At 40.8% G+C, this 25,319-nt stretch overlaps 1 protein-coding gene across 1 annotated transcript; it reads right to left on the reverse strand.

Annotated features, from left to right (window-relative positions):
* Positions 1 to 228: 228 nt before the first annotated feature.
* On the reverse strand, positions 229 to 24,575 carry LOC137271861 (uncharacterized). The gene is made up of 9 exons (XM_067804253.1): positions 24,503 to 24,575; positions 22,968 to 23,239; positions 21,901 to 22,045; positions 20,870 to 20,999; positions 19,169 to 19,260; positions 4,324 to 4,442; positions 3,362 to 3,545; positions 1,469 to 1,598; positions 229 to 706 (listed from the first exon to the last, which is right to left on the reverse strand). The coding sequence occupies exons 2-9, from the start codon at positions 23,227 to 23,229 to the stop codon at positions 587 to 589; spliced, it is 1,182 nt and encodes a 393-aa protein (XP_067660354.1). The 5' UTR covers positions 23,230 to 23,239; positions 24,503 to 24,575; the 3' UTR covers positions 229 to 586.
* Positions 24,576 to 25,319: the final 744 nt, after the last annotated feature.

Raw genomic sequence — 25,319 nt, forward strand, 5'->3', positions numbered from 1 at the left:
CGGCCTGACTCGACCTAACTCGTTCTGAAAATCGACCAACTCGACCCCCAACTCGACGTTCAGGTCAAGACAGTAGCGTAAGGTCGGCACTGGAACCGCACCATAAAATATAACTCTTCCATGTTTCCTGGTTAGTGTTCCTCAAGATATACCAGACTCTACTGTGGCCAAACAGGCAGTGGCCATTCCCACAGGTCCTATTCCGAAAAACATGACACAACTATAGGATAGTCCCAATTCACATTGGGCCGTGAGTTTCTATAAGCGCTTCAACATGAATTTTATTCGCTATAATTGGAGGCATTCACAGTCAATATTCCTTTCTGAACTGTTCTCCATATATATTCGTCCATACCCAGAAAATATGTAAGCAAACTAACCGTCAATATACACATTATATATACATTGTACATTACAGTGCATTTAAAGGCCGGGGTTCAAACCTATACACAGACGGGGTGTGGCCTCTTTGCCTTGTCAAAGCTGTCTTCCAATGCAAAGCAATGCAGTATTCAAGTACATTTGAAGTTATTCATTGTCTGTAATCTCATGGACTCGGGGTGACGGAATGCGACGACTGAAGAAATCAGTGCTCGGACTTTTTCTCCTTTGTCCGGTCCTTTGATTCGCCGCCAAGCCAGGCGACCACACCCACCACCGCCGCTATAGCCCCTCCCACAGCAAGGCCTGTGGCGTAGCTTTCAACCTGGAAGGGATGATCAGATAGAAATTTCATATACGTAGACCAATTTTTTTTCAAGTTTCTTTAAAAAACGGGGTGGCGGGATAGCAGAGTGGTTATTGGTTCGCTCGTCACATCGAAGGCATGGGTTCGATTTCCCACATGGGTACAATGTGTGGAGCCCATTTCCCATGTCCCTGACGCGATATTGCCGGAACATTGCTACAAGTGGTGTAAAACAACACTCACTCACTCTCTCTCTCATAAACTCGAACATTCGCGTTCCTTCGATTATCCTCTGTTAGTTCGATTTTCATCTCTAACTTTCTGCTTTGAACCGACTGGCTGATGCTCCGTCACATCTTTCAGTCAGCGAGGTTTTGTTAATGGAGTTGAAACCAGAACAATCACTTTGAAATATGAAATCTCATGAAAATATGCAAACTAAATCGTCAGGCGAACATTTTATAGAGCACCGGGCCATAATACAAATAAATTACAAAGGTGAGACAAACTCTTTAACAATTCCACCTTATTGTAACAGACATTCAAAATAATTACAAACATTTACGACAATATTTCTATCTTCACTGTTAAGGATGTGTATTACGTTTTGTTTGCTCACAGTATTATTAAAAATGGAGTAATAAACGTATTTCTAGCATCGTTATACAGTTTATAGTCAATAAGGACATATAATACATCTTAATACATATATATAATACATCTTAATACATATACATAATACATCCTAGACAGGCAAAATCATGAACAATACAGACCTACCTGGTCACTTCGTTCCATATTGTACCTGCACCATTTCACAAAATGCTCACAGTTGCTGAAGATGAGGTTGTAACCGACACGGCCGAGCTTGGAGAGGGCTCTTTCTACAATCTGCGACGGAGGAAGTGGCCTGGAACAATAGTCATGAATAAAACAATAAACGCTACGACTCGATCATGGAAGAGTTCTTTTTAGCCCTTCAGTGATCAAAAGCAATAAATTCCGTAACTGTTCATATGAAAATTCAAAGGTTCGGACATTTTATTTAATATGATTTGATTGAAAAAAGATTTGAAAAATGTTGCAGGTGTAGAAGCAAACACTGAAAGGCTTCATTATCATCATAATTTTGTGAGAGAGGTCGATGCAAAATCTTATCCATCAGGGTCATCGAAAAGTATTATTATTAGATATTTATATAGCGCACATATCCAGGCAACCAGTACATGCTCCTTACGCTTTTTTGGCTGGCATTCTGTAACCGGCTCAGCTCCCTGGGTACACACCCGTGCCCGTTCTATTCGGACACTTGACATAGTTTCCATAGACTTTACATGTTATTTCAGTGTAGCATAAATAATTTTCATGAAATGACTTTAGGATGGATCTTTGTAATATATGAGAGGCAAATGTGGAATCATCTTTGCTCTGCACACATAATTTCAATTCAGTTTTCCGACCACTATATAACTAATGACATTACATTTATCACTGAAGTATGGTTCCACAATGCACAGTCCTGTGCGCTGCCATGTTAAAGGACTTCTCGGCACCGTACATAAGTATCAGCTTGCTGCCATTCGATAAATAAGCAACGGAAAATTTTAACAGATTTTATATGATTGTAGGTAAGATGATTCCCGACAAATGTGCAAAATTTGACTTGGATCTTACGTAAATTAAATTCATGAAAATTATTTATGCTACACTAAATTAACATGTAAGTCTATGGGAATTACGTTAAGAGTCCGAATATAACTGGCACGCGTTTGTAGTATTGAACTCAGCTATTGGCAGCGAGTTATCACACAGTCTCATCTTCACAGGGCTCGCATGTTGCAGCTTGTGAACGGGACACGTTGTGACAAAATTTTGTGCAGTGATGCTGCACGTGTTCGTTTGTCCACCTACCATCGGGTTAGTGAGTTGTTTTAAGTGCACAGGGCTGTACACTACGGGTTGTGGCAACACTGAAAGAGCCTGCAAGAAATGTTATCTCGAAGGTGTTTACACCCGGCCTTTGGATACAGATCCAGACACCTTTCGCTTTGAGCAGCTCGTCCACCTTGCGCCCCTGGTCGCCCACCTACACCTTTCCCATGTCGGACCATGAGGTCCACATATGTTTCAGCAGAATTCTCTGATGGTGCGTTCGAATCCAGCTCTCTGTTTCATGAGTTATTGTTCATATACTACCATCAAGGGTTTAGGCTCACTAGTGTAAATATAGCGACTTACTTCGGTCAACAGTTCTAAGCTAGATTTTGTAAAATATTCCTTTCCGTTTAAAGGTACTTTTTAAACATGAACTGTTTTGTTTTGTAAAACAAATTCATAACGTTGAAGGGATTATTGTCATGTGTTCATTAATGATGAAATTCAGTGAAAATTGGCAAATTCATAACAAAATGTTACTTCAAAATGCAGCTGTTTACATGCATGATATCTGCACATGCTTTTTAGCAACTTGATGCTAAAAAGCATGTTTGCAGTTGGTTTCCCAAAGTAGGTGGGGAAATTCATTTTCTATGTAACCATATCTGCACATAACATATAGTGAGTGCTTTCAGTGAGGCTAAACCTTTGGCTGATAGTATATATGGTATTGCCTTTCGGACAAATATATGTTTCAAGAAGGTATGCATCCATGTCCTGCATCAGCGAAATACTCACGTCCACTTGGAGTCGTTGCTATTATTCTTGTAGACCATGTCATCGCCGGCGACGTCCCAGAAGTTATCTCGACAAACGATCGCCTTGTCGAATGATACACCGCTAATAGTGAATATGTGCTTCTTTTCCACCTCTCCTAGGCCATCGTCGTCCTCCCCGGAGAGATGTATCACCTCGCTGTCACCTATATAACACAAAAACTGCTGCACCACGTTTCCTATAAACTAGCTCAATATCATTCATAACAATGTCATAAAATATGAAACATCAAGGTAAAAGAATACCCACTCTTGCCGATGCTTACAATCAGCTTCCAGTTGGTGTAAAGGGCAACCCAGCAGTGTTTGTTTGTTGTTTTGCGCAGCATTCAGCACTATTCCAGCTATATGGCGGCAGTCTGGAAGTAATCCTGTCTGGACCAGACACTCCAGTGATCAACAACATGAGCATCGATCTGCGCAATTGGGAACCGATGACATGCGTCAACCAAGTCAGCGAGCCTGACCACCCGATCCCGTTAGTCGCCTCTTACGACAAGCATAGTCGCCTTTTATGGCAAGCATGGGTTGCTGAAGGCCTATTCTACCCCGGGACCTTCACGGGTCACCTACAGATGAGAAACAATGACCTACAGATGAGTAACAGTGGCCTACACACGAGTAGTGAGTGAGCAATATTCCAGTTACATGGCTGGAAAAAATCCAGTCTGATCAGACAGTCCGGTGATCACCAGCATGAGCATCGATCTGCGCATTTGGGAACCGATGACATACACAGTAACGATGACAACAGATCAGTAGCGATGACAACAGATAGGTAACGATGACAACAGATCAGTAACGATGACTACAGATAGGTAACTATGACTACAGATCAGTAACGATGACTACAGATCAGTAACGATGACAACAGATCAGTAACGATGACTACAGATAGGTAACTATGATCTAACGATGACCTACCGATGAATAACGCCCAGTGGGAGTACATTCCTCGTTTAAACTCCAGCAAATCCCCAACATTCAGGTCAGTGTACACAGCCTCATTATGGCGGCGAACTTCCTTTGACGCCATGCCGACAGAAGGTTAGGAACTGTTAACATTATCAAGCAAAGTAACTTGTCATAAGGATCAGTGTGTTTTTCATTGTTTAATGGCCCACCCAGAAACTGTCCCGATACATGATGGCGGTCTGTAAATAATCAAGCAAGTCAAAACACCTTGTACTTGCGGTGCTTCTTTTCGTTCGGGCAACTCCATTTCTGGATGTAGGGGTGGCAGGTCACATTAGTTTCAGTATTTATTTTATGGCGCTTCGGCAATGTTAAAGACATATGCAACGGACAATGACTGATTCCTTTAAAGATAAAACAAAATGAGAACATTTTCTCAATAAACTTATATTTGACAAACAAACATGCTATCATTAATGCAAAATTGCGACACAAGACTTGCAGAAATATTGTACCTTTTATAATGGTATTTTAATGTTCTACACTCAATGTCATTACTCTACAGTTGTATTGGAGTAGCTATGGTGTATCTTTTGGTGTATCTTATAAATACGAAACAACAGCCGAATATATAGAGGATACTAAACGACCTTCCGTGTAATACCATTTTTATTAAACGAGTTAATGATTTGGTATCAAACGAGCGAAAGCGAGTTTGATACTAAATCTTTAATGAGTTTAATAAAAATGGTATTTCACGGAAGCGAGTTTAGTGTTCTGTTTATTACTCGCCAACATAAATTGACAGAAACTGCGGCGAAATTGCCTACAGTGTGAGGACTCTCAGCTTTCAAGTCAAGCAAGGTCTAGTAAAATAGCGACATCAACATTAGCATTGTGACGTCACAACTTTGAACCATTTTGACGTCATAGGTCAAGCGGTATTACACTAGTGTAATATTGAAGTGAAAATATTACACTGCAGTATCTTCCACGGGCGAGTAATATAAACCCGTCTAGTGTATGTCATATAAACTACGACACAGATGACGTCTTGCACATGCACTCATGTATAAATCAATTACCATGGTTTCACCCACGTTTTACAGAATAAAATGAATTACATTTTAAATGGACATAACTTCATGTAATAAATCTAAATTCTGAGAGTCCAGACCACACCAGTGAAAGTGACATATTAGTATTTCTAACGTTTCCGACACAAATACCTGCATCAAATCCTTCAGTTAAAGAGCTCCTGCAGGTATATACCTGTATATTATCTATTGAAACTAAAACCGGCGTTCATCTCAAACAATGAAAGTATGTGACTGGTCATGTTAGAAATCAAACGTTTCTGACACAAATACCTGCATCAAATCATTCAGTGAAATAGTTCCAGCAGGCATATGCCTGTAAATAATCTACTGAGACTAAACTGAAACCGTCGGCATTAATCTCAAAACAATGAAAGTGCATGACTGGTCATGTTAGAAATCTAACTTTTTCTACACAAATACCTGCATTAAATCCTTCAGTGAAAAGGTTCCTGCAGGCATGCCCCTGTATATTATCTATCCAGACTAAAAACCGTCAGCATTCATCTCAAAACAATGAAAGTATGTGACTGGTCATGTTAGAAATCAGGTCACTGAACACTAACACAATGACATTCATCTTAAAACAATGACTGGTCATTGTACAAGGTCATGAAAGTACATGACTGGTCATATGTTAAATCATTAAGTTTCACTTAACTGAAAGTCATATTTTTTCACACATCAAAAGAATTACATATCTGTACATCCGTGTACAAACTACAAACTCAAGATAAAACCACACCTCTCAAGTGAAATGATCATTAAAAATCAGAAACCGCTGATGATAGTTATCTCAATACAATCACAACTGCTGACCACTATTCACTGATAACCACTGATGGGTCACTGCTGCTTACACGAGTGTTGGTTGTGTCCAACAACTTGGCACTTGGCACATCTCTTGTCACACACCCTTCGTTTTGACCTTGTCAAGTATTCAAGTCTGTTTTGTTTAAGCATTATCTGTTTAAAGGCTTCTCTACCCCTGTGTGAGGTAGAGCGAAAGAACCACTTGGTTGCACAGTCATTCAGTTTCTAAAAACCTTGCTGAGAGAAAGTAATAAGATTGCCATGAAGTTTAATCATTTCAGGGACATGGAAAGCTAAGATATGCATGTAGGGAGTGACATCCTTACTTTGATACACATATGAAAAGGTTCTGATCCAGCTCCTACATTTATCACCTAATACTTGATATTCACTTGTCTGGAATGATTCTTTTGAGAGAAGCCGACATATGTGAGACAACTCAGACCACAAAAATGCAATATCATATATCTTAGGGTGACCCGGTATGAACTCTGACACCTTCAGATTTTCAGAAATCTTTCTATGCTCTGGTCCAGTGAAGTCCCTGAACGTAAACCTTCCGGTTTCTTTATCAATTCCCTAAAGTTTGTACAAAATTCTCAAACTTAAACACATTTCCACACTTGGACCTATCATATTTCCCATTGCACCTTTGAATGTTGTCCCTCCTTCTAAGCTCAGTGATCAGATGTTTCACCAGCTGGTCAGATAATCGAAGGTATAAATGTAGCAAATCAGGCACTACTCTGGTTAAGGCAATAAAACTGTTGAAATTCTTACTTTGTTTATTGGACATTGCTGTAATTTCCTCTACTGTCCTGGCTCCTTCCTGACCACCAACAAGTGACCACTCTCTACTCATATCATGTCTGTCAGTTAGGACATTTGCACCAAACACAGCCGTAAGTGCAGGAACATGATGCAATACCACACACCATGTTTAGAAACTTTAAATCTCCACATAGGAAATATGTAACATGAACCAGAGTACCTCCAATTTTCAGAGTGTTTAATGCTTTTGCTTCTATGACTATATCTTCTAGGGCTTTTCTTATATTATCATAAGTTTCATTACCTGTAAACATGGCCAACATATAGTTTCCCCTGACTGAAGTACATAGACCTTCATCCAATATAGTAAAGCCAAAATTAATCACCTTTTTTCTCCGCCTAGTTCAGTGCCATCACCCGTGAGTTTAACATTGACAGATTGCTTTGAAAGTATGGCCTGACCCTTCCCTGATGCAACAATGTTAGATACACAGTTAGTAAGTCGATCTCTCAGAGACTGCTGTACACCAACAGTATCATTTGGTGTGTCCCTGATCTTCACATCAACATTGATTTCCTTAGCTCTTTTGACAATTGAATGTAAACGTGGCATGTCTGGTACAACCATTGATAATTCATGATAAGCTTTGTTTGATATGTTTTCAGAGTCCTTAACATACAATAGTGCATCTAAATCAATGGCAGTGTCGTTCTCTTTAACATCTGAAACTTATTTTTTATCCAGAGATAAACATAACTGTTTGCCATCTTCCTGTCTAACATCTACAGAGACTGCTTCCATGCTGTACCTCCCGACAAAAGCCAAAGACTTCCTACAGTCACTCAAAAGCATCTTTTTTCTTTTATGTATCTGAGATCTAGACAAACATGCATTAGGTTCAAAAACTCTTAACGCTCTGACTGATTTACTGTTCTGATTTTGTAATAACATGCAATATATGTTTTGAATCCTTTTCTGCAACACATGTTTTTGAATCTGGAGTTTCTTTGCCTGGTGAACAACTGAACGGTATCTTGTCAACATACTCTTCCTCAGCTTTCTTTCCTGTAACAAACGCTTCTGCATAGCTGAAAGATGTCCCTCAGATACATGAACCATCAAAATGTACTTTTCAACATTCCAGTTTTCAAGTAATTGCCTGTACTGTATGCCCCCCTTTCTTCTGATTTTGCCATGCTTTGAAATGAGGTTTTTCAAATAACTTTGGAGTTTGGGTAAACATTTGTCTAAAATGACATACTGAAAGTCAATATCGTTATTTTGGCACACAGTCGACAAGACTGCCTGACATATATCTGACTTAAATGTGTTAACTTTGGTATGTTTTCTAAACACTTAATGCAATTTTGATTTTGTGATGTTGACATATTTCCAAATTACCAGACATACCAAGTTGAAAAGAGGATAACAGAATAAGCATCAAAGTTAGCCAGAAGCTAAACAGTATCATCATATTTGAAACAAAATGTAAGCAAAAGCTGAAAATCAGTTGTCAGACAGAGGACATCACATCTTAGTGCCTTAATGCTAACCCTGAGAAGGTTGAGATCAAATCCCTTTTCTCGAACAAATTTCATTTTGAACATGAAACCTCTATGACAAAGTCTTTTTCTCATGTCTAGAGTATACTCCTCTCGTGGCTTTCCTTCGTAGTACCTGAAAATGATGGTCTCACGGTTAATGTATACGAAGTCACCAGTCTGATTTATTATCCTGACCCACCATTCATCACCAAACAAAATATCTGGACTGTGCACATCAAGGAACTTGAACTCTGCTCCTGGGGTGGACCCATTCCATGACCTAACCTCTCTTGACAGATCCAGAATGTCCCTGGCTATCTCAGGCGAAGATATTGGGATCTTTATAGTAACCAGAGAGTCTACCCCTCTCCAACTGTGCAGCTGATCTCTTAGGGATGATAACAGCTGAAATTTGAAGATGTCATTTGGACAAGAACCAGACAGACACGACCTTGTAACAATGCTACTATCACTGACCCATTGGTCATATTCCTTAGCCCACCCTACATAGTGGGCCAGACTTTGCTGTACCCCATCTACTACCCTCGTTGCCAACACTTCCACATCAAACAACTGCCGGTCATTCCAAGTGGGCGATCTAGTCCGCAGCTGTGCTCTGAACGTTTATGGAGGAGGTCTGTAGTCTGGCCTACGTCCACTGCTACTGCTGCTACTGCGTAAAGTAGGTGGCATCCTGTCTAAACATAATACACTTTATCAATAAAAGGGCACTATCTATAACACCATCAATTATATTAGCTATTATTATGAAGAGGCAACTCATCTAAATTTGGGCTTCATAGCTATAACTTTATTTCTACCTCATCTGGGTAGATTTTATTAAAATTTTGTTTCTACCTCACCAAATTTTACTTATTTCAGGCAATGTCATTTATTAATTTGGGGTTAAGTTTTCTATGGTATGAGTTTTAGGAAGAAATGTGTGGTAGAATACTGAAATTGTGTCAACATGCCCGTGACCAAATATGGTATGTTTTGTAAATATAATAATGGACCAACCCAGGGATAATAAGTCCAGTATGACATTAAAACCCCACTATATTAAAGCTGAAGGCAGCTGGATCATTACACACAATCCTGTAATCAGAATAATCGATATATCATTTATTGAGTGCTTTTATACACCATACACTTTGACTGAACTTTCTATCAACGTTTAAAGTTAACTAATAGGTAACTTTCACTTTTAAATTCTAGCATCAAAAGTGTTCAAGCTCTCGAGTTAGTATATTTGAAAGAATGTTGTCATGATAATTGTCCTCCTGATAATTGATAACAAGTTGACATAATACAATTGAACTGACCATCTTTAGATAACAGTGGAGAACCATGTCATGACATGTACATTTTATCTTAAATTATAAACCTAATTCTGATCACTGCCTTTAATGGTCATTATCCTTTCTACTTGCACCAATACCCGGTAAGAGGTTTTACTCCCAATGTAAAACCTGGGAATAGGTTTAACTAGATTTAAGTAAAACCTATTCCCAGGTTTTACTAGGAGTAAACCCTCGTCCCGAAAGTACCGGTTTGGAGCGATCAGCCACCGAAATCTGCATTCACAGGAAAGGAAAAACAAAAACTCTGACAACAGTGTTTTAATTGAAATTGAACGTCATTGTAACACTTCCGTGAGCGACAGTTTGTGTTGTACCGGAATCTCCCTCTGAAGTAGGAACCGACACTGTCGCAGACGTCTGAGTTTTCTTTGGAGCTGAACATGAGAGAACATCTGACGCCATTGCTTGTTGTTGATCACTGGTTCTCTTGTAAACCCTCACTGCCTCGCTTTTGTGACCTACAATAAAAGAATTCATCTTGATAAGTCATTTCAAATTGTACATAACCGTTTGAAAAGTAATTTATATGATATTGTAATCGCTTTGCTTGGGGCCATCATTGGGATTCGAACCCGGATCTTGGCATGTTAACCATAACACATGTTGACATCACAAGTTCTAGCATTTAAAATCGCCAAATTGCAATTTGGCCCAGTCACTTCAAGTTTCATTCGTGTTTTGCAGATATTCATTGAGTTACATACCAGTTTGTTCACAAATCTGTTGCTCGCTTATGTTTGCCTCGTAGAGACGGGTAGCAGCAGTGCATCTGAGCGAGTGGTTCGTTTTCCTTCCTTCAATTCCGGCTTCAGCACATATTCTCTTCACCGTTGTCTGGATTGTGTTGTGGCCCATGGGCGACTCTAGGTACCATTTTCCATCCTTAGGTTTCTTCATCGGGGTGAAGTAAAACGCATTTGCTCGAGTTGAAGATGGTAGGCTGGAAAGTTAAATTGTGTTGACATAGAATCAATTAAGTATGAAATGTTTGCATTTGTCATTTATATGCCCCTAAACCAATGCGTGCAATCATCATCAGGGAGTAAATTTATAAGACAATTTACATGCAGTATGGGTCAAGTCACCCGCATGATGTGATTAAATGAGTGGTATATCTAAAGAATGTATAACATGTATCAGAAATGTATCAGAAAACATCTAATACATACCAAAGTGACTTGTACTTCATGAAAAGGCGCACATAACATCGTTCCGGGTTCTTGGTATTTTCATACGCTCGCACCTTTTTCTTCTGCAGTTTCCTGTCTTTCACTCCCCCGGCATTTGTCTTAGAGACGTCTTCCACATACTGCAGGTACCTGCGGCCGTTCTGGTCTGTATGTGGGCCTGTAATCTGAGGTTGTTGGTGTAGTCTTAAACTCCGATGTTCCTTTCCACCTCTCAAGGCGAAGTTAAGTCCTGGAAAATAAAATTCCGTACACAATTATATAATGTTTATCTATTTTGGTCTTAACACGGGATTCAAAATATCCATCCAAACTTTGTTTGGTTTGGTTTGCCTCAAAGTGAAGTCGGGCATTTTGTTCCAGTTAATCACATTTATTTTCGATGTGAAGGTTTGATTGTAAATGCCAAAATTGCTAATATCCGACTTTTCGACAGGGAAATCAAATGCAAAATGCAACTCACCAGTTAAGTAGAGGACTGTGTCCAGGAGTTTTTGCGGCGTGCCTTCTCCAAGAGCCCCCTTCTCCCACAGAGTGTCCTCCTCGTCTCGAGTTATCACCTCTGTAGGTTTTCTCACGTCTGCTCCAAGACCAGCTGTGGACCTCTCACGCATGCATGCGTCCAGTGCCTGTCTGCTGTCCTGGAACTCTTCGCCTTCCATCAGATTGTAAGGAGATTTGTTAGCTTTCAAGTGTGACGCTATTGCCGTGAATAGCCCATACACAGTAACAGCTGGGTAGCAAGTCCCGTCCACTTTCCTCGCCTCGAATAGGAAATACTTTAGGGCTGTATTTATATCTTTAGCAGTCATATCCAGCGAGTCTTCAGTCAAGACGGACGACGACAGCGCGATGTTTGCATCCATTGACCTCGTCCGACGCTCTTCTTGCCATCGCCTGAATACTCCTTTCGCCCAATCATTTTTGTACCTTGTCGTTCTTGGAACACATCGAGATAATTTCCTTTCAATATCTTCCTCAGTCAAAGGTGCCGCGAAACGGAACAGAAAATCATCATCATCAGCAGCAGCAGCATTGTCATCATCTTTCTTAAACTGCGACTGTGTTAAAAACATTTCGTCTTCGCTCTGGTTTGCCATGGTTAGCAATGAGCGGATTCAAGTAACCACGTGGTATATAACTGACTCACTCACAAAAAACACGTGCACTGCGTGAAAATCCCGTGCGTTTTCTAACTTGTGCATTAGAGTTGCGACATTGCTGTCATTCCGAATGTTCGCGGTATAGTGAGGTCCTAATTCCTTATAACGCAATATTTAAAATGACGGTTTATAAGCAAGAGAAAAAACTTCTCCTCAGTTTTGGTAGAGAATGTAAACCTTCGGGGGTCGGGAAATCCCTCGGGGCTACGCCCCTCGGGATTTCCCTACCCCTCAGGTTTACATTCTCTACCAAAACTTCGGAGGCGTTTTTTCTCCTATACTTAATGACATACCGATTTCATTCAAAACTATTTAAAGATCAGATATAAACACATAGCACGTTGCATAACTGAAAGTTTTAATTTTCACAAGCTCAGAAGCAAAACACTTGCCCAGTGTTCAAGCTAAACTTAAGACTACAGTGTACAAGTATACTGTAAGTCTGTTAACAGACATGTTATCCTAATAAGTATTCACAAATTCACATTGCTGTCAGTCAAAAATAGAAAACAGAATTAATGTTTGGTTACAGTCAGGGAATTCCTATCAAGCCCTGAGTGCTAGCAGTTTCCAAATTTCATAACTAGCCTCAGGACTACGGTCTAGTATATTTATTTCTAGCTCTGAAACTACACAGTGAGCACACTTTGCAGTTTCCAGAGTATGTTCAACTTTTCAATCAAAATATCTTTAAAACTCTCATATAGATAAATTATTTGCAAGTAAACATATTCAATAAGCATATACCAATATGAAGAGTCATTTCTGAATACACTAAAGTACAAAAGTATTTTGATACTACTTATCATCATGATACTAGAGTCTTCTTAAAATAAAAATAAAAATATCATGAATGTATCTTGATGGTAATTACTGCATATGTTTTATTACTTTTGTACATTTGCTATTAATGAAAACATACCACTTGTAGCAAAAACTGTACTGCACTAGTCACAAGACAGCAAGCTGAAATAAACAATAAATGAAATTATATTCTGCCGAGTATACAAGCCAAAAATTACCTACAAAGTAAGTGACACCCGCACCCCTGCATGTCGTGTACCGAATTAGTGAACTCCCCTCTAGGTCTTGTGTACAAAATGATACACCAGCACTATCTTTCTTCCCATTTAATTAAGAGTAATCTCCCTTTCTTTCACCCCTTCTAGTAAAAATGACGAGCCCCACGTTTTGAGAGAGAATTTCTTGCTTTTATTAATGATTTACATAAAAGTCAACGTATTTTGAAGCTCATATTTGTATTCTAGACCTTTTATTTAACAACAAAAACAATAACTTCACGTTCTTAACGTACCTCTTAGTGTCGTTTCCGTCGACAGAATGTTGAGTCGGTGTTGACGTCACGTGCTGGGTATAACGTCCGGAAAGGGGCTTGTGAAAGCTTCATGGTGATTAGCGAATTTCCTATTACGGCGCCAACAATTGACCAATGAAACAATACTTTATATATGACGATAGGAAACGACGCGTTAAACGTGAAACAGGTGTAACCAGAGAACCACGTCATCCTGTGACATTATATGAGCGCTTCGATGTGAGCGGTCGAGGTGTCGTAACCTATTACACATCGCAACTGCACCAAAACTTACAACGCAACCAGTATTACTTTGTTTTATGAAGTGTAACTAAAAAAACACTAAAACGTTATTTTAAACCAGTTTTCAGTGTAACCAGCAACGTAATATACTTTGAAAGTTTTAAATAGGGAGGATAATACGAGATTCGTTTAAGTAGGTCACGCTTCAAATATGGCCAATGAAACGTGTGATTTGGTTTGCTGGACTAGGCAGACCAATGACTGACATCATGAGCATATGGTGTCATGTCATGCAGCAACTAGGTCAGCGACCCGATCCCGCACGTCGCCTCTTATGACAAACATGGGTTACTGAAGACCAATTCTAACCTGGATCTTCACGGGTGGAGACAAACATGGGTTACTGATCATGAAACACAATTCTAACCCGGATCTTCACGGCCAGACAAGCAAGGGTTAATTAAGACCGATTTTGACCCGGATCTTCACGGGTAGAGACAAGCTTGGGTTACTGGAGACCAATTCTAACCGGGATCATCTCGGGGAGACAAGTATGGGTTACTGAAGATCAATTCTAACCCAGATCTTCAATAGGAGAAAAGCGTGGATTAATAAAGACCAATTCTAACCCGAATCCTCTAGGGGAGACAAGCAGGGGTTACTGAAACACAATTCTAACCCGGATCTTCACGGGGAGACAAGTAAGGGTTACTGAAGATCAGGTCTAAACCGGATCTTCACAGGTCGGCAGCATGTTGCATGAAGCTCTCGACTGACCTGTTGCTCTCAAGCAAAGAAATAATTAATTTGCTATAAGCAAGAATGATTTTTCATTTCTTACAGTACGTATCGATGACTACCAATGCTTTTATAGACGTACGCATATCAAGAAGACGTAGCGTTTACTTTAATCACAACATTCGGTTATTCATACTTACTTGGATGTATAAACAAATACATGAATATAAACGAACCGTAAATATACAGACACAAAGGACTGACTGTCAATAGAAGACCGAAGAAATTCTCTTCATTCCTAACAGACACACACACACACACACACGCGCGCGCGCGCGCGCGCGCACGCACACACTCACCACACACACATACACGCACGCACGCACGCACACGCATACAACACACGCACACACACAACACACACACAACACGCGCACACACACACACACATACATACATACATACTTACATACATACATACATACATACATACATACATACATACATACATACATACATACATACATACATACATACATACATCTCATATATAAGGTCTAAAATCAATTTCACCTAAACGCTTACGCTATGTCGAAAGTACAGCTGATCAATACAAATAGGTGGTATGTTCAAGATGGATGTCACAGTAGATGCTATATAGTGTTATTACATCTACCGTAGACTTTGTAAACAGCAGTTATAAGCAACATCACCGACGGCGGTAGACCATAGCAACCATACGGGATGAGGCTGTGGCTTAGTGTGTCGGCTCCAGAGTTAGCTGACCCGCCCTTTTTTTGATGTTGAGGATATGGGTAAATATGTTCACTTACTCGCCTCTCCTACAGGTACAGTTTCCGCTCGCCCGGGCCGCTGTACTGTTCTGGGATATTTCCGTATTGAGTGACGTCATGTCGAAAGTGGGATTTCCGCCAGTATTCCCAGGAAATCGTCGCTGCTCAGGTTATTTATAAACACGTATAATGTTCATGACCTCACCGCCATATCAAAACATGGTGTAGAGTGCGAACACGTGACCTAGTTGCTATAGGCTGAATATAAGTGTTTGTCCCCGTTACAGAACAGTAATTCTATTCACACTTGTCTGCTGATTTCCTCGTGTTCGTGGAATTACCTTTTCCTGAGTGGTTCGTGAATGTTCTTATCGTTTGTCAGGTACAAACTATGCCTGACAAGTAACATGTGTGTCCATGGTTTTGTGAGTCAGTGATCGATGGTTCAGCAGCTGAATGAGTGGATGATTTAGTAACTGGGTGTGTCAATGATTCAGTAAGTGGATGAGTCGATGATCTAGTAACTGGATGAGTCGATTATTCAGTACCTGGGTGAGTCGATTATTCAGTGGCTGGGTGAGTCGATGATTTAGTAACTGGGTGTGTCTATGATTCAGTAAGTGGATGAGTCGATTATTCAGTAAGAGGATGAGTCGATGGTTCAGTAAGTGCATGAGTCGATGGTTTAGTAACTGGGTGAGTAGATGGTTCAGTAAGTGGATGAGTCGATGATTCAATACGTGGATGAATCGATGGTTCAGTAACTGGGTGAGTCGATGTTTCAGTAAGTGGATGAGTCGATGATTCAGTAAGTGTATTCAGTGACTGGATGAGTCGATGATTCAGTAACTGGGTGAGTCGATGATTTAGTAACTGGGTGATTCGATGATTCAGTAAGTGGATGAGTCGATGGTTCAGTAAGTGGATTCAGTAAGTGGATGAATCGATGGTTCAGTCAGTGGATTCAGTAAGTGGATGGGTCGATGGTTCAGTAAGTGGATTCAGTAAGTGTATGAGTCGATGTTTCAGGAACCGGATGAGTAGATGGTTCAGTGGCTGGGTAAGGCGATGATACAGTAAATGGATGAGTCGATGATTCAGTAAGTGGGTGAGTCGATGGTTTATTATGTGGGTGTGTCTTCTATGATTCAATAAGTGGAATAGTCGAAGATCTAGTAACTGGATGAGTCGATTATTCAGTGGCTGTGTGAGTCGATGATTTAGTAACTGGGTGTGTCTATGATTCAGTAAGTGGATGAGTCGATGATCTAGTAACTGAATGAGTCGATTATTCAGTAAGAAGATGAGTCGATGGTTCAGTAAGTGCATGAGTCGATGGTTTAGTAACTGGGTGAGTAGATGGTTCAGTAAGTGGGTGAGTCGATGTTTCAGTAAGTGTATGAGTCGATGTTTCAGTAAGTGGATGAGTCGACGATTCAGTAAGTGTATTCAGTGACTGAATGAGTCGATGATTCAGTAACTGGGTGAGTCGATGTTTCAGTAAGTGGATGAGTCGATGGTTCAGTAAGTGCATGAGTCGATGGTTTAGTAACTGGGTGAGTAGATGGTTCAGTAAGTGGGTGAGTCGATGTTTCAGTAAGTGTATGAGTCGATGTTTCAGTAAGTGGATGAGTCGATGATTCAGTAAGTGTATTCAGTGACTGAATGAGTCGATGATTCAGTAACTGGGTGAGTCGATGATTCAGTAAGTGGATGAGTCGATGGTTCAGTAAGTGGATTCAGTAAGTGGATGAGTCGATGGTTCAGTCAGTGGATTCAGTAAGTGGATGAGTCGATGGTTCAGTCAGTGGATTCAGTAACTGGATGAGTAGATGGTTCAGTGGCTGGGTAAGGCGATGATACAGTAAATGGATGAGTCGATGATTCAGTAAGTGGGTGAGTCGATGGCTCAGAGAAAGGGCGAGTCGGTTTTTCTCTGAGCGGGTAAACGGGTGAATATGTCAGTGAGTTTGATAATGGGTGGTTCTGTGAGGGATGTACACGAGTGAGCCAGTGAGACATCCGGTTCATCAGTGCGTACCTTAATGAGTCGATGTGTGGATTTGTGGTTAGGTGAGTGAGTGACTGGTTCCGTAAGTAGGTATGTGACTCAGTGAAAAGATGGTTCGGGGGGAATGAGTTGATGGTTCTGTGAGTGAATGTGTGAATAGGTGGCCCTGGAACTGAGTAGGTGAGCTAGCTACAATGTTCAAAATAGATGGAAATAAATATGTTTGATCTCAACAGAAATTGGTTGAATTTTTTTTTGAATGTTGTAAGCATCACCATGGGTACCAACGCGTCCCCATCTTACTGATCGCTTTCCTTCGTTCGGAACTTCCTTTGTTACGACAATAGGTATTCCCCAGACATCCTTAGAGTAAACTCCATACTCTGTGGCCTTCTTCGCTGATACTGCTGAGGTAAAGCCTAGGGCTTTATGCATACTCACACAACACACACAAAAAGTAGTAGGAATCACTTTTATTCATTCATGTTGCATAACATAATTCACCCAAGGAAATGACATGTAATGTGTGTCTATACAATAAAGTAAACTACGGTTATTACGAATTGAAGGGAGAAACAAGCAGCCGGTACTAATATGACTGTTACATCTGTCAGTGCTTTACTTCAGCCAGTTCGTTATATCCACCAATTCGTAAAATGCGCAGATGGGTATAGCCGTCAATTCGTTACACCCGCCAACACGTTATAGCCGTCAGTTCGTTACACCTCCTAGCCCGTTATATTCATCAGTTTATTAAATTCGTCAACTTGTTATATCCGTCAGCTTGTTATATCTGTCAGTACAACGTATCCATCAATTCGCTCCATCCGTCAGTTCAATGTTCGCTATATCCATCAGTTCGTTATATCTGTCAGTTCGCTACACCCGCCAGTTCGTTAAATCCACCAGTTTGTTACATCCATCAGTTCGTTGTATCCATCAATTCGCTATATCCATCAATTCGTTATATCTACCAGTTCGTTATATCCGTCAGTTGGTTATACCTGCCAGCTCGTTATATCCGTCAGTTCCTTATACGTGTATAAAGCGTTCGTTGTATCCGTCAGGTCGTTATGTCCATTAATTCGTTATATTCATCAGTTCGTTACACTCGCCAGTTCGTTATATCCACCATTTCCTCATATTCGTCAGTTCGCTATATTTATCAGTTCGTTAAATCCTTCAGCTGGTTATAAGCTTCGTTATATACGTAGCTTCCCTATCTTATAAAGTAAGTAAATACTGTATGTGTATGTTAAATATAACAGTAAGACACGATTTACAAATATTTATAGCAACGTTAGAAAGTTTATCTGTTTCGTGACAAGTATTACACCGGTTAGGACCTGCAGTCGTTTTGTAGTCTACAGTAAGTGGTCAGGAGATGACCGGAACATAGCCTCAGGGTCAAGCGGAACAGTAATTTCTTGGAGAGGCATTTTAGAAGTTGGATCAGTAAGGAAGGATAACAATATATGGATAAACAGCTTGTTTATTACAGTGAGAGCGACGTTTCGGTGTCTATTCTAACTCTTGCTTTATAAAAGTGTTAGAACCTTAAACCTTAGGTCGCTCTCACTGTAATAGAAAAAAGTCGCCTAATATTGTTATCCTGTCATCCGACATGTGCAATAGTCTCATTTGCTGCTAAGGAAAACAGCTCATTACCGGATTCAACACAGTCACAAACACTACCATTCGTCACCACTCGCCCCTTTCCGGAACCTCCAAGAAGACGGCTGGTCCCGGAATAACACGAGTTGGTCGCGAATTATTCTCTTCCTCATCTTCAGTACTGATACAGCCTCCGCGCTAGCTTGGGTTCACCAAACCTTTGAAGATGTCATATATCTGCATCACTCCTCCTCCGAATAATTCTGATCCAGCAGCAGCGACTCGGTCAACCTGTGCCGAAACGTCAACGTCATCAACGTCATCAACAGCACTGCCACCAACATCTTCACGTTAAAAGAGTGTGATGAGTGATTCAAAAAGAAGACATGTGAGTCATATTACTGAGAGCTATGGTCTCCAGTCTCCACTTGCATATCAGGTTCCAGTCATTTCTATTTCACTGAGCAACTGACTGGGCCTTTTTCACTGGACAACTGACTGGCCTTTTTCACTAAACAACTGACTGGCCTTTTTCACTGAACAATTGTCTGGCCTTTTTCACTGGACAACTGACTGGTCTTTTTCACTGGACAACTGACTGGCCTTTCTCATTGAACAACTGACTGGTCATTTTCATTGAACAACTGACTGGCCTTTTTCACTGGACAACTGACTGGCCTTTTTCACTGGACAACTGACTGGCCTTTTTCACTGAACAATTGAGTGGCCTTTTTCACTGAACAACTGACTGGCCTTTTTCACTGGACAGCTGACTGGCCCTTTTCACTGAACAGCTGACTGGCCGTTTTCACTGAACAACTGATTGGCCTCTGCAATCACAAGGAGGGGTAACGGACGGATACAACTGGTGAAACAGATTCCGTAAACCTCTTTGGGAGCACCTTTCCTCATCATTATTAAATATTGATGTTTCTATATTCTTTGTACATGACTGCTACCGTTACATTGACACAAAGTCTAACAAATGCAAAACGAATATTACAGTTGGACGTTTGAAATAAATCGTTATCTGCAAAACAACTCAAGTTCGTAAACTTGAGTTAACTAAATTGTATCGATCTACGTACGGAATCGTGATACAACCGTGATACAACCGTGATACAATCGTGATGCATACAGCCCAGGTCATAAGTCAGTTCAAGATAAGCAACTCTGGGCACGGAGAGGTTTTGAGTGGGTGACCGTTTGGGGCAGCTTGACCACAGAGAGTTTCTAGGTCTTTAGTCCTGCCCAGCAACGCAACACGCGATACATCAGGTCTCGCCTTAGGCAAGTGAGTTTATTCAAGTGCTTCTGTTCAACCGTCAATGAAGAGGTACCCGGTGGGAACACTCAAACGACTGTTAACCTTCCAGCGCTGGCAGTTATCCGGGGTAATAATGCGCGTTATAATTAGCGCTTGAGCATTGCACAAGTATATGGAAACATGAGCCTGACACAGACAATCAACCTGACCGCACCGTCCCGTTAGGCCCCTCCGAAGACACTTTGAAGACCGACTCTAACCCAGATGTCTAAATACTGGGAATTTTATATAATTACCCGTGGAGTCCAGGATTAGAATTGATCATGATCTTCAATGCTTGCTGTAAGAGGTGATTAATGGGATCGGGTGGTCAGGCTTGCAGACTCGGTCATCGCATCGATTGTATTGTCCAGTCTCGATTACTTACAGACCGCCACCACATAGCTAGGCCCTTATCCTCGAAACGTAGCCCTAACTATTCTTAACTTTGATCGTAGCCAATGTGTTAAGAATGGGCTTTAGAAGTTCGCAGGGCTACGAACGTTTCGAGACTAGCTAGTCTGGAGTGTTGCTGAGTGTGGCGTAAAACTAAACTATGTTGATGATGGTGTCATATGTTACCATGACAATTACCTGATCGCTCTGGCTCTTCCCATACCGACACCAAGAGGTGAAGTGTTCACAGTTGTACAGGACCAGATTGTAGCCGACTCGGCCAAGCCTGGAGGTTGCCCTCTCTACAATTTCATCAGGGGGATAAGGACTGTAAAAGGACAGAATCAAAGGAAGTGAACATGGTTGTTGTCGCTTTAGTAATGGTCAAGAAATATCGCACCAGAAATTGGCTCCACATAGTGTCCATGTAGCTGGGGAATCGAACTCATGTCTTCGGCGTGACGAGCGAACGCTTTAACCATTAAGCTACCCATACGACCAGATTTAAGCAATGGAGAAGGTAAGAGAAATGTATAATGCAAACACAGAGAAAAAGGTTAAATGGAAAGAGAAGATATGAGGAAGATACAAAGAAGGCAAAGTGAAGAATGAAGTTTAAAGAAGTAGAATGTTGGAGAAGAATGGTTAAGAACGAAAGAATGGTGAAAAAGATGTGTGAAAAATAGGAGAAAAGACCTTTGTGTAAGACAAAGACTTAAATGTAGGACCAGCCCGACGGATTTACTGTTGGCTTTCAGAAGACACGTGTGACTATATGTATTTTTTGGTTAAACGCATTGCCAGTGAGTGACTCAAGCCATGAAACTGACATATTAAACATAGATCGTCGATCGCAGTGACATGTGATGGGTGTTTTTTTGTTGTTGTTTGTTTGTCTGTTTGTTTGTTTGTTTGTTTGTTTGTTTGTTTGTTTTCTGTGCATTCGAGATAATACTCGGGCCAGAATATTTGTAAAAACACAAGGATAAACAATACAGAGATCAGTTGTGAATGTTGTTTTATGGTATAGAAGTATTTCAGTATGTTGCTTGTAACTAATGACTGGTTGGTTGGAGACCAATTCTCACCCAGATTTTCAAGGGGTGAGGCAAGCATGGGTAACTGAAGACCAATTCTAACCCTGATCTTCACAGAATGAGATAAGCATACGGTGCCTTCATTGACATATTGTAATGCCTACAAGTGTACTTAAAGGTATATGGACTTACTCCCATCTGTCGTCTTTGTCGTTGCTGACGTCAACCAGATCACCTTCAGCAACTTTCCAGAAACTGTCCTCTCTGACCTTCACGTCACTGGCGTTGTCGTTCATGTCACCCTCGCTTCCCGCAAGGTGAATCACACGACCTTCACCTTCCAAGGTCAAAGAAAGACGAATGAGTGGCTAAATATCTTCATTATGAACAGTGAACAATATTCTTTCTGTAACAGGAATGCAAGCAAATGATGGATCGGCACCAGACAGGCCAGTGTCTCATAACACAGGTAAATGTCCTCTTGGGGAAGCAAAATGATTAAAGCGTTCGCTCGTCATGCCTAAGACCCGGGTTCGAGTCCCCATATGGTACAATGAAACCCATTACTGGTGTACAACGCCGTGATATTGCTGGAGTAGTGGCGTAAAACAAAAATCACTCACTCACCCAACTGTCCTTCGCTTCACACATCAGAAACAATGGCGTAGCACATGGATATACAGAGTAAAAAACATGCCAATAATCATTTACATTATGAATGAGCGTAAAACTTGTTCCACTAAAATGTAGTTAAAGCCGTTCTGTTGAATGGATCAGCGTAAATCCTTCGAATCATCACAGGTTCAACAATGGATCTGCGTAAATCCTTCTAATTAACACAGATTCAACACAACAACAAAATGGAGACTAAATATGAAATATTAAGGCATGTTTACTACATGCAGCCAGTGTAACTGCATTGTAACCAGAGGAAAATGTGACTTTGAAAATGACTTTTGTTCCAAAAACCTTTCGCAAATAGCACAGCAACCAGGGTATCATATAGGCAGGAAATGCGTTCTGGCAAAAAACATGGCATTATATCGAGGGTGGGATTATAACCAGGGGCATTATGACCAGATTGCTCGGTACTTCAATAACCAAGCTAGCTCGTTAACTTTAGGAATGACTCCTGTGGCCATTTCATTGCCGATTTCTAAACTTATAATTACTGGTTTTATAAATTTATATAACATCCTAAGTTCTACATCGTGTTTGACATCATTCAGATGTCGTGACGTGATAGCAAAAACCTCTACCTATGTATATTGCCCAGTGACAATAGAGTCCACGGTCAAACTTCAGCATGTCTCCCGGTTTGGCTTTAGCTAGTGTCTCCTCATTGTGTTCTTTGATCCTTGCAGCGCGAGCCAGCTTCTCCTCGGCCGTCTCTTTCACTCGTTTGTGAGACAACGTCTCTCCGTTGTGCGTCTTCGTGCCTTTAATGTCAGACAGCGTCTCTCCCTTGTGTTTCCTCGTCTCTGTAGGGTTGGACACTGTCTTCTTTTTACGTGTAAACATGTCTTAAGACCTGGGTCAAATAACACAAACACAAGCTGAAATGTCGTCCACGTACACATTTTAAACTAACACACAACTCGTACCTAACATGACACATGTGGTCTCACCATAGGCAGGTGAGTTTCTTCAAAAAAGAAGAAAATGGGTACCCGTTGAGATAAGTCATGGGACTATTAAGCTTCTAGCGCCTCGTAGGCAGCATGGGTTATCCGGAATAATAATACAGATTGTAATCAGATTGTAGCGTTTTGTGCATGCCCCTCCGTGGTGTGGAATTCAGTGCATTAGAAATGCCCTTATTATTGACTTTTTCAACTTTTTTGTCATGGTGTCCGTCATGGGAGAAACATATTCATAAAGTCAGTCACTGTATTGTGTAGTCAAGACTTTTTAGAATATTCATATATGGTGTGATATATCGAGAATTTCACCAACCGTTTTGTTAAACGGCCAAACCACACTTGTACATTTCATGACGGTACTTGTGTAATACTTACCTGCACAAAAAAAGGAAAAAAGAGCTCGCTCGTCACACGTGTACAGTTCGATTCCCCACATGGGCACAGTGTGTGAAGCCAATATCTGGTGTCCCCCGCCGTGATATTGCGAGAATATTGCTAAGAGGATCGTAAACCATATTCACTCTCTCACCCATGAAGCGTGTGTAAACCAGTGATCCTATGATTGTGAAAGACTAACAGATCATAACAACGCATGGTATGGAATGGTCTTTAATGTATACTCCCTGAAACAATTGAGGGAACACCTAAAAGTACAAGTGTCCCCCTATTCGTTTCCATATGTATATCAAAGTATCCATACCATATACGTTGTTATGCTACCTTACTTCTAAATGCATTTGAATATCAAATCATTTGAAGTTGTCTCCCTTTGGCCACTGACAATTTCACCGCATTGTTTAGTTAATTGCGAGAATTGAGAGCGAATGGGGTGAATCAACCGTCTTCTTGGACAATATTTCATCGTTATGTGGCCATGGTGTATACCGTCAATATCGACCTTTTCATCACTGTCCTGTATTTTTTATTTGGTGGTAGCATTTAGGTCATGCTGTACGGATCGCCTGTATCATACCGGCGAGTGGCATGTAGTGACATATCACCCCCCAACACAACATTCAAAGATACGAATCGTGACTTGACGTGCTTGATCAACTGTATGTCTCCTCCAAAAGCAGTAAAACGATCACAAGACTCATGTGTGTTTCTCGTGACGTCAGTAGATAACGTACATCCCAGCTAACCATACATACCTTGTACACCTCACAGATTTGCGTTTCGACATCAGATCCCACCGCTCTACAGCCCCGGCTGACAGCGCTCGCTATCTTCTGTTACAGCCTAGCGTGACGACAGTACGCTAAACATAAACAGTCCGAGGTACTACATCTCTTGTTCGTCTATTCAGATTGATCAATACAGCTAGGAGACGTCAATAACGATCAATACACCCATTGACTTAGGACTCACCCGAGTAGTTCCGAGTGCACATTGTCAGTCGTGAGTCTAACCGGTTTATTGTGTACGGTTTATTTCAGATGAACGATTAGTGTGCAAAGTACTTTCAAAAGGTCATGAAATAACGATTCTGTTCATATTACGTCAGCATAATGAGCTATATGACTTTGCATGCATGGGAACATTTGATTAATTTGCGCCATATGCGCTATATCACAGATAAACATCTGCGTCTGGATGTGAACATGAAACTATACGCGTCCATAAAATATGTGTGCATTGTGTCCTGTTGTAAACTGGTTTTATCTTCACACTTGTGAAAGCGCTAAAAGATATAATTACTTACATATACTTGTCTTCGGAAGTTAAGACTCGCTTATCATGCTCACTATATGTTATGTATATATGGTTACATCGAAGCCTGATTTCTCCACTAACTTGGGGAAAGAAGAGCCAGATTTATGGACGCCAGCTTCTTTATTATTTTAACACGACGTTTCGGAGCGTATGCTTGCTCCTTCATCAGGTCCATCACCTCATCAGGTCCATCACCTCACCAGGTCCATCACCTCACCAGGTCCATCACCTCATCAGGTCCATCACCTCATCAGG

This window comes from Haliotis asinina, chromosome 2 (genome assembly GCF_037392515.1).
Source record: "Haliotis asinina isolate JCU_RB_2024 chromosome 2, JCU_Hal_asi_v2, whole genome shotgun sequence".
Lineage (NCBI taxonomy): Eukaryota > Metazoa > Mollusca > Gastropoda > Lepetellida > Haliotidae > Haliotis > Haliotis asinina.